Here is a 10,750-nt window from a genome sequence, read left to right on the forward strand (position 1 = left end):
ATCCAATTTACCATTGTGTTGTGGTAAATACAATTAAAGAATAAAAAGACATACAAACTTACATATAAATCTGTATGAGTGTATATAAATGAATACGTTGAAGTGGAAGTTTTTGGTAGAATTTACTAGAAACAGAAATACAAGTACAGTAGTTGATGTGAGTGGCCACTGTACAATTTTCTAACTAAAGCTAATACTTACTAAGTTATTAAGACGATAGACCAGATAGTGTGAGTGTGAGTGAGTGTTATTATAAATATTAAATTTAATACCACATCACACAGGGGTTCCAGTGGGGTACCAGGGAAGGCCCACTGTGCGACGAGCCAATCAGAAACGTCAAGTTCAAAATCCTGGATGCCGTCATCGCCGGGGAGCCCCTCCACCGCGGCGGCGGGCAGATCATCCCGACCGCTCGACGTGTCGCGTACTCTGCCTTCCTTATGGCGACCCCTCGGCTGATGGAACCGTACTTGTTCGTGGAGGCTCAGGCGCCCGCTGACTGCGTATCCGCAGTGTACACGGTAGGTCTGATTTGTTTTGTTGCTTTTTGTTTGTTTGTTGTTTGTTTCTTTGATAAAGTAAAATCTTCACCAACAAATTAAAGGCTACCTCTGTCAGCATTTCAACATTTAACCCACTTAATGCTGACTGACCCTGTGACCAATACAAATTTGAATTTGATGCCAAGTGGCTTAACCTTAGCAGGTTGCGGGTTAATAATCATATAGTACATGACAGTAGGTATTGCCACCTACAAACATGTACATGTATTAGTAGAGCATTATTGTATTTTGGAATAAATTGGGATGTTAAGGTGAATGTTATAATTCAACATTAAACCGCATGAAATATGAAAAACCTACTGTGTTTTTGCAAGGACGTTATATAACGTCCTTGGTTTTTGTATTATCAGTCAGTTTTTACAATATATAGGAGTCATGGACATGATATAAAATGCGTATTTACAAAAGACACGCATAACTTTTAATACCTGGAGTTCTTTTCTGTACAGTACATGGTTTCAATGTCAGCTTTTGTTTCTCTGTTCCACTAAGGTATTGGCCCGGCGAAGAGGTCACGTGACCCAGGATGCACCAATCCCAGGCTCCCCTCTGTACACCATCAAGGCATTCATTCCCGCCATTGATTCCTTTGGGTTCGAGACGGACCTGCGGACACACACACAGGGTCAGGCCTTCTGTCTGTCCGTCTTCCACCATTGGCAGGTTAGTATATTTTCTTGCCGTTGTATTCCTTGTGCTGTAGATAAAATTTTGTGGGTGGGGATTTGATACCAGGGTTGTCCTCATCAACTGGTGCAATGGCCGAGTGGGTAGAGTGCAGGGCTCTAGCCAGCGTCCGTTTTTCCGTCAATTGACGGAAATTTACTGCGTGTGACGGAAAAATTTTGAAACCAATCCGTCAACTTTGACGGACAAAAATCTGATAAAAGTTCCTTGGTGGAAGCTACAGGCTGCTTAGGGATGCTGTCCAGAACCGTAAAGGCCACACACTGTTTGTTTTGCTATTGTTATGATTGTTGACAATGTGTGTCGGTGCCCTTTCGCATACGATAATCTCATTAAAACCCGTTTTTCAAGGTCTCAGTTCAGTTTCACTATTTCCTGGAATAGTGTTTTCGCGACAATTGACGGAAAAAATGTTGAGCTGGCTAAAGCCCTGGTAGAGTGTTCGCCTTGCATTCAGTAGGTCGTGAGTTTGATCCCCATGCCGAGTCATACCAAAGGCTTAGCACTTAGCACTAATGAGGAAGAGTATGGATTCCGAAGTTAAACACACACATCACTAACCACCGGACCAGCCCCCTGCTGTAGTGGCTTACACAAGTGTGTGGCCCAAGGGCTACAGAAATGGAGATGGGCCCCACATCCCTATGCATCTGCACAGATGTACGGGCAACTTTACCTTTTTTTGGTTTCAACATGTTGTAAGGAATAGCAATCGTCATAATTTTGGATGGTGATGTTAAGCCGGCAGCCCAGTGTATGAGGGAGCTTCAGACGTTAGTCTCAAGGATCAATTTGAAATCTCTACGCTTAAAAGAGCCTGACGCACTTATCGAAAAGAGTAGAGGTGACATGGTATTCTTGGCTGAATGGGCGAGCGGTAGGTAAAACGTATTACGCTACCAGCAAATAAAAAAGCGTTGTGCTTGTCCTCAGCATGAGGTCGACTGGGAACAAGAAATATTCAATTCAATGTTAACACACTTGCAGCTAGCCACCTATAATCATTTTAGCATGGAGTTGTTAAATGTTTAACAGTCCTGCTTATGGTCTGAGTACTTGTGGCAAATTAAGGGGTTCAAATCTCTACCTAACCAATATAGTTCAGAAAACCTAGTATACACTGTATACACACTGCTTGTAGGAGTAACATTTTGAAAGGGGGTTTCTCAATCTGTGTTCGAGTTTTACATACATTTGTAGATGATTTGTACATAAGAGTTAAATATCGTTACGGTAGTTTTTATTGTTCCCAATAATAGGTACAGCAGTAACAAAAAAGTTATGTAACCTAAATTTACACACGCCAAAATAAAGTACTTATTGGTGATTCCTCAGGACAGAAGGCATTATAATTGTGTTTGGTTGCTTTGTTTACCATACTGTTCCTTACCCCTCCAGATTGTGCCAGGTGACCCCCTGGACAAGAGTATTGTGATCCGGCCTCTGGAACCACAACCTGCCACACACCTGGCTCGGGAGTTCATGATCAAGACTCGACGCAGAAAGGTACACAATACTTAATATGATTTAATACTAATAAGACTTTAATACTTGAATGTTCATCTGTGATGGTAGTTAACGTTATGTTACAATTTTAAAAACCCTATATCCGTACACAAAATAAAGCACTTTCGAGCAGTCCACTGATCCTTATCAAGTTGAAATGACCTAAAGCCTAAGTCACACATCCAAGACTTAATGCATTTTGATACAAATTGTATCTCCATAACAATGTACCAGTCCTACATTTCACAAATTAAGCAATTCCTTTTGGTTTGGGCTAACGGAAAAAAGTATCGGAACTTAAATTGGTTAATCATATCTCCATTGACAACAATTTCGTTATAATGTTATTATATTATATGTACTAAAAGATTCTTTATATGGTTACCTTTGTTTACAAAGAACAAAAGTTGTTGTTGTTGTTGATGTTTAACTCTGTTCTTTTGCGACACAGGGTCTGAGTGAGGATGTCAGTATCAACAAGTTCTTCGACGACCCTATGTTGTTGGAGTTGGCCAGACAAGACGTCATGCTGAACTACCCCATGTAGAGCCTCATCTCAACACAAGACATCATACCCAACCCCATTTGGACCCTCACAACTCGTCACACTACAGTATACACAAATCCCCCTTGTGCAACCTTGCAACATTCCTGATTAATATATCAAAAAGCCTGAAGATGTTATACCGTGATCTTGGAGAATGTTTGGTGATACATCTTGTATATTAAGATTTTAGTGCTATTGTCTTAAAGAAACTTAACAGTAAGAAAAACGATGTGAAAAATATTCTTAAGTCTCTGGTGCAGATAGCATCAGTTTGTATAACAGGAAAAACAGTAAAGCAGGATACATCTTTGAAGTGTCCCAAAAAAAAAAACAGAAACAGATTGTAGTAGATCACCCCATTAAATCACTGTTTTCTTATGCAGAAACAGTCCATGATTGTGTAAGCAGCAGACTCTGTATTTGCTGTGTTCATTTTTGTTATTTGTGAAAGCTAAGAACTAAAAGTCCTTACAGTTTTCTGCTCTCTGTTTCAAATGCCAGAGAAACAAGGACATGGGTTGGTGTATGTGTGGCCTATGTTTGGCTTTGAATAGAACATTGTAACTAAGCTTAGTTGAACATGATGTTCTATTAGAATTCATGTGGGCAATGTGTAAGGATAAGGTTTTTGTATCGTATCAGTCTTATATTAGCATTCAGTGAGGAATAGCTTTGATGATAAAGTCTTGTACAAAATGCTTCTTGCCTCTTGTTTGTTTGACTGTACATTTGTTTCATTGAGCACTTGTTACCTCCATGAAACGGGGGTATTGTAGTGACTGCTGTGTGTTTGTGATGAAGATGAGAATGAGAGAATGACCAGATGGATTGCTTTGATATTTGGTATGTGGTTAGGACTTTAAATTATAAGAAATGCTTGGATCATAGGCACCCTAGTTGCATGTTATGTCACTGCAGTTACTGTAGAGTTTAGTTAACAACTTTATGGCATAATACACCAGGTTTGTACTGAGTAAAAGATGCATCTTCGGACAGATTTATTTCAACCACTCACACCTTGAAGGATCCCCCCTACACATACACAGGAGTGCACATGGCAGCACTTACACAGCTACGCATGCGCGCACGTGTACAAACACGCACACGCACACTGATGCGCATGTGCGCACACATACACACATAGGCATCTCCGTTCACATAATATACTGCGTACATTTGTCTCTGTTATTGATGTTTCATCATACTAGGTGCAACAAGAATTGAGGCAACGAAACATGATATCACATCCAGCAAGTCTTTTGTTCTTGTTTTCCTCTTTTCCATTCATAGTTAGGCCATGTTAATTTGATTATATGGATGACATCCTCCGGGAACTCCAAAACTGATGCGAGCAAGCGAATAAAAAAAACAGTTTGGCCAAAAAAAAAGTTGCCTTCAGTATGAAATCAAAGTGGCCAGGAAGGTTGAACATAGGACTAAACACACATAGTATGTTAACAGTTAGGTGTAGGGACCAGTACATCATACGGGTGCAAAACATTTTTTTCTTCTTGGACCAATCCGAAAAAAACAGACCTGAAAAAAAAACAGAGGAACAGGTTTCGCCAATGACAAAATGGACACACTATGTCGGCAGCCATTTGGGGTCTAACCGGGGGGCCAAGAAGACAACAATAGCGAAGTCAAGTAGAGTTTATAGTCAATTGCACCAAGTTTCTGCAGTCAAAGGTACAGAGACAGTTAGCCTTCATTACATGGAGATGGGATTTTATAATGCAGTGGGAGTCCAATAATCCACCAAACAGATTCCTTTGCAGCAAAATTGACCAATTACCATTGTTTTGAGTATTGCCAGTTCTCAAGTTTCCACAGACAATCAGGTTCGGGTCCGGTCCTGGAAATGATCCTCTGGACCTGAATTTTCTGTACTGGTACCTCCCCCAACCAACAATAGATTTTTTTTTCTTTCTGTCCTTTCACATCTTATTCTTTGACTTTAGATTCATTTTGGCATTCTATGGCATTAGTTATCTGATTTCTGATACTTTTTTTTCAATCTACGGAATATTTGTGCTCATTTTACAGCTGCTTTGCACAATTTCTTGTGTGGTCGAAACTTTTTTCTTTTTTTTTTTTGGAAATGGCCGAAAATTGGTGCGAGCGCGGATGTCATCCATATAATCAAATCAACGTGGCCTTAGGGAAAAAAAAAGTTTCTTCCAAACCTCTTCCGTGTCACTGGCGAAAGATAGTGGATACCATCTGAAACATCTGACCGTTTTCAAAATCATATCCCGTTGCTTTTTAGTATCTGCTTTTTGGTATATCCTGATCAGCATGTTTGTCATCAAAATATGTCAACCATCTCTTTAGCTTCTTACCGAGAATCGCGACGACCAGTCAACCTTTTATTGAGTTACTGTAAATGCGGGGGTTTAATTTCGCGGTAGCGGGAAAAAGGACTTTTCGCGGTGGTTTTAAGTTCGCGATAGCACACATGCACTGTAGTCTCTTACTGCCATGGAAGAATGTTCACGGTGGTTTTAAGTTCGCGGTGAAGCGGCCACCGAGAAAACCGCGAACAGTAAACCACCGCGAAAGTTTCTGCATTTACAGTATCCCCTTTCAAAGTTTTTCACCAAGATGCCCCTGCACCTATATTTTCATGAAAATCCATGGCCATTTACTATTAGGTCTTCTCGGGTCATCGCTTTGGTAGACGGACAGGCACACAAACACACACACACATGGACGCTACCCAAAACTTAAATATTCAGGCAAAGGTACCAAAAAAACTGTTGTGGGGTGTTTTGGCTTGTCCTTGAGCAAAATTCGACATGTTTTTTTTACAAGATTATCATCCATCAAGCATCTTATACAATGAGACAGTCACAGTGATTTCTGGTTGAGAGAGAGACATAAAATTTTCCCACGTTGGCGCCAGAGAGCATGGTTCTCCCAAACCCTCCAACATGCGTCTGTCACGCACACATCACGCACTAGATGGGAAAATATCCAAATTTAGATACCGATTGACCAATCAGAATGTACTACGTCACCTATCTACCTGCGTGTCGGGCCAGATATCACCGTTTGTCCCCAGCTGGAAGCTCATTCTTTACAGACGACCGTTATCGGACAGAGACAACTTGGTCAACCCTTGAGTTATCCATCTGCCAGACAGACTGATAAACAGCAATGGGTGCAAAGAAAAGCGTGTTCGCAACTCAGGTGAGATATTACATGTAGTTTTAAAACTATTAAGTTTTATCTTCTTTCATGTTTTAAATCAAAACGACATTTTCGTAAATTCCAAAGAAAAGTAAGCAACAACAGTAGGTCAAAGTCTGACTAGGTGAGATGTTGGTTTACAAGTCTTAAAACTTTTATACCAATTTTTTACGTATTAACTCAAAGCCATTTTTTTATTAGATGTTTCAAAGAAAAGTAGGAAATTAAGTGTATCAAAATCTGACTTTATTACATTTTTAATGATGCATATATCTATTTTCTGTAGGCTCGGATAGTCAAATTCATATTTTACTAAACAAATTGTATTCCCCTTTTTCCTCTCTATAGTCCAACGCACAGGACATGACTGGCAAAAAGAAGGTAAGTACTTTTTACTTTTTCTCAGCCCTGATGTAATGTTTGATCCCAACGTGTCACCCCTGCATTCAACAATAGTTATCCTGTGATCTAAATTTTACATGTGTCATGACCAACTCGATAGAATATTCGCGTACAATAGTAGCGAACAGTAACACAGTAGTATGACATTTTGTATCCTATATAAAACATTTAAAAGCTACCCAGAATGAAGTAAGATGCGACTATCTGGTATTGTTGAAGTTTTCCTCCGAAATGACGTAGAAAAACTAACGTTATCTAAAATAAACAACATTTTTTCCCAAGTCCTTGTGACAACTAACTCAAAAGATAGGCCAAATGTCTCACTTTCTGAAAAGAATTTAATTGTAGCACAATATGCTTTGGTGCGGTATACTGGTGACTTGTGTTTCGGGAAACTCAGGCCGAAGAATTATCATTTTGTCAGAACTGAACAAGAAGAACTATACTATAGTTTCTATGTTCTATCTATAGTCTTAGGTATATAATGATTGTTTTTGTATGCACCTGACTAATGGTATGTACCCTGTTACAGCTGTTCACTGCAGCATCTGCCGCAGCTGTAGGCATGGTGACTGTGAAAGCTGCCCCCATGGGAGCCATGGTCTGCGCCTATTCCTCACCTGATGAGGCCGGGTATGTTGTATATGTATTTATGTATGTATGTATGTATGTATGTGTGTGTGTGTGTGTGTGTGTGTGTGTTTGTGTGAGTGTGTGTGTGTTTGCTTGTTAAGTTTTGAGTGCGTTGGCCTGATTTCTAGTCAATGCGTGCACGCTACAAAGTCTGTTCTTGTATGCAGTGCTAAGAGACCTAAGATAAAAGTGGTCGATCCCTAATAAAAAAAACTACAGACTCTATAGCTAAGTCTAAAGGATGACCCTTAGCCTATAGAAGTTATGCATGTTGCCCACTAAAGCATTGTATTTTTATAGTAAACTTTCCTTCCATATCTCCATACACTGTTGCATTGTATAGGCCCTGGTATTGCCAATCAAACTGACTAGTCTTCATTTTGTATTTTTCAGCATCGACGCTGGCTACAAAACTTACAAGCAGGTGTGCGCCGCTTGTCACAGGTAGGCACCCAACTTTGACCTCAGTCTTGTTATTTTGTAAGTTAAAACATCGCTGTTTTGTTTTGGAAGACGTGAACAATGAATTTATGTTACATTGTATTTTACATGATTACACAGAAAATGGTCTGTTCTAAACTCATTTTCACATAATTTACACACAGCGCTAGACAGTGTCAGGGTGTTATACTTGTCTTGTTGAGTCTGTGATAATTTGTTCAGATACTGTAAGGGAAATTGTGCATGGAACTATCGGTGGATGTAGAAAATTGTCTAGAAAATGCTAAAAATTGGACATGCAATGCGATCTTAAGAATTGTACAGATAATGAGTTGCTGTGGTACAAACATAAAGAAAGCGCAAGCCTTGCACGGACTTTGTGAAGGTTGTCAACTAGATGTTGTTGGATTTCTTCCCAACTCAGATAGTTTGCTGGTATACTGTATCTGAGTGGATACGGAATGCTCACTTTCTTTCATCTGTCCACAGCATGTAATGATGACGTCACCATAAACGGGCACCTGATGACGTAAAGATACGCTGCCAGAGGCGGAAATGACGTCATGTAGAATAGTAAAATGTAGAATTGTGACAGGCCGCTAACAGTTGATCACATTTTCAACTTTCCGTTAAAACTGGATGTTATAGTTGCACAATTGAACCATGTACACATTATAACAGCTTAGTCCATCTTGTAAAGCATACATGCTTAATTGTTGATTCAGTTACAATATCAGAGTTTCCCAGGTCAAAAAACAACAAAACGATTACGCCTAGCAAACAGCAGATAGTAAAATTAAATGGAGGAATATATATTTAAAGACTGTGTATACCATACCCGCAAACGTCACTGTAGTTGAGTATTTACAAATGGAACAAACTTCGGCATGTGAATGTGTGCCGTTTTGTGCTGCAATAAAATCTCTTCAGCATTGCGTTCCAAACTCCGATTGTCCTTGTGTTTTTTAGACGTCTTATTCTCAGTGCCATACCTGTATAACAGTTGAAGATACATTTTCTTTCATTTAACGCTAGTACTCAAGATATTGAATTTAATTTTAAATGAATGTAAGAGATAGAAAGAGCAGAATATTCAGAATCTATCCGGGTAAAATAGAAAAGAGCTGTACTAACTAGCTGTGTAGGTAGGGACAATTGGTCACAAACGCATTAATAACAAAAAATCATTTAATGAAATTTAATCTAGTACTATTTAATTGTCCGCCTCACCATGACAAAAGTATTCGCCCATCATGTCCAACGATTAACACTTAGTAATGAGATACACACAACAAACGTCAACGTTAGTAAAAGTCCTTTGTTCAAATGCATCCCCTTTAATTTAACGTTAAATTTTCAAATCTAAAAGGCAACCATTCATTTCGTCACGTTTTCCTTTGTTTGGACATTGAAATTACATATTTTATCGGTTCAAACCTTCTCACCACGATTATGAATGTTGAAATTGAATCCAATCAAAATTTTTGCCTATATGTTGGTGCCAGAGGACCCCGTTCTCTCAGGGTGCCATTCCGACATGTGTCTGTCACGCATGTATCACGCACTGGCTGCTAATATGATCAAATGTCATTGGTTACCGGCATGTCAATCAAACTTTGTTGATCTATGGGCATTCTGACGTAACCACAGCTTGGAGGTCACTCAAATGAACAAATGGATGAATGAGTGAGTGAATGAAGGAATGAACGAATAATGAATGAAGTTTTATTACACAACAAGTGCGTCGGTGACAAAGTATGGCAGTATAAAGATAATATAAATTACAATCTAGTGTTATTTTCAACAATCATTCTAATTACTACATATTGCTAGTGAACTACATCAAGTGAAAACTATTTACTAAATAACTAAAGGGAACTATTGAAGGACACTATAATCAATGAGAAGGGACGGTCTGTGTTTTACAACTTTCCTGATATAAATTTACCGTTTGTTCCAAGGTAAAGCACATGGGCACTTCAGTATATCTATAGTTCCTCTCCCTCCACTTACACTGACGCTTTAAGCTAAGGGCACAACCCGCCGTACGTGCAAATACGTGCTCTACGTGCCAAAACGTGGGCAATCTTTTGGGATCCGTAAGTGGTATAAAGTACCGCCTCCGTACGAACATCGTACAGGGAATCCGACGGATTTGGGAGTACGTAGACACGCCGTAGAACTTTACGTGCAGGCAAAACTTTGTGTTGTCGTGTTGACGTACTCCCTCCCTGCTCTTGCCAGCGTTCCAGACATTTTCAGAAATACGTGGGGGAAGTGGCCTCCCAAAAGTACGGACAAATTGCACGTACGGTGGGTTGTGCCCTTAGCTTTAGACATCAACTTTACGTCCTTGGGTATATCCCGATTACACCCCCCACCCCCCCACCTCTCCCCATGAAGTTTCTGGAACAAATTGTAGGCCGTTGTTGTTGATTCAAACTTATTCGGGTGTGGGAAAATTGGGACACAATGATGACACTAGTTACGGGTTGTTAAGGCCCCCTTTCCACTAGACGGCGATCGCGCTGCGCTATCACTGCGACCTAAATAGGATATGTGTATCACTCGCTTTCACACTGGGTATATCATCATACAGCATGCAAAAGTGTGACCGAGGAGACAACAAAACAAATCAAGTGTAGAAATATTCGTTTCTTTTCTATACAATTCGTTGAGCGATATGTCAAATTATAGGTCGCAGTAAGAGCGCAGTGAGAGCACCGTACTAGTGGAAAGGTCTCTTACCTACTAGACAAATTGTACAAATTGTCCA

The 10,750-nt window shown here is 39.8% G+C and overlaps 1 protein-coding gene across 1 annotated transcript in view; it reads left to right on the forward strand.

Moving 5' to 3' along the window:
- Nucleotides 1–4,004, forward strand: part of LOC118424173 (116 kDa U5 small nuclear ribonucleoprotein component-like) — a 25,086-nt gene extending 21,082 nt beyond the window's left edge. The window contains exons 23-26 of the mRNA XM_035832711.1: nucleotides 285–524; nucleotides 1,059–1,229; nucleotides 2,652–2,759; nucleotides 3,211–4,004. Of these exons, the coding sequence (XP_035688604.1) occupies nucleotides 285–524; nucleotides 1,059–1,229; nucleotides 2,652–2,759; nucleotides 3,211–3,306 (615 nt within the window). The 3' untranslated portion in view covers nucleotides 3,307–4,004. The remainder of the gene's footprint in view (nucleotides 1–284; nucleotides 525–1,058; nucleotides 1,230–2,651; nucleotides 2,760–3,210) is intronic.
- Nucleotides 4,005–10,750: the final 6,746 nt, after the last annotated feature.

The sequence above is a fragment of the Branchiostoma floridae genome, chromosome 10 (genome assembly GCF_000003815.2).
Source record: "Branchiostoma floridae strain S238N-H82 chromosome 10, Bfl_VNyyK, whole genome shotgun sequence".
Taxonomy (NCBI): Eukaryota; Metazoa; Chordata; class Leptocardii; order Amphioxiformes; family Branchiostomatidae; genus Branchiostoma; species Branchiostoma floridae.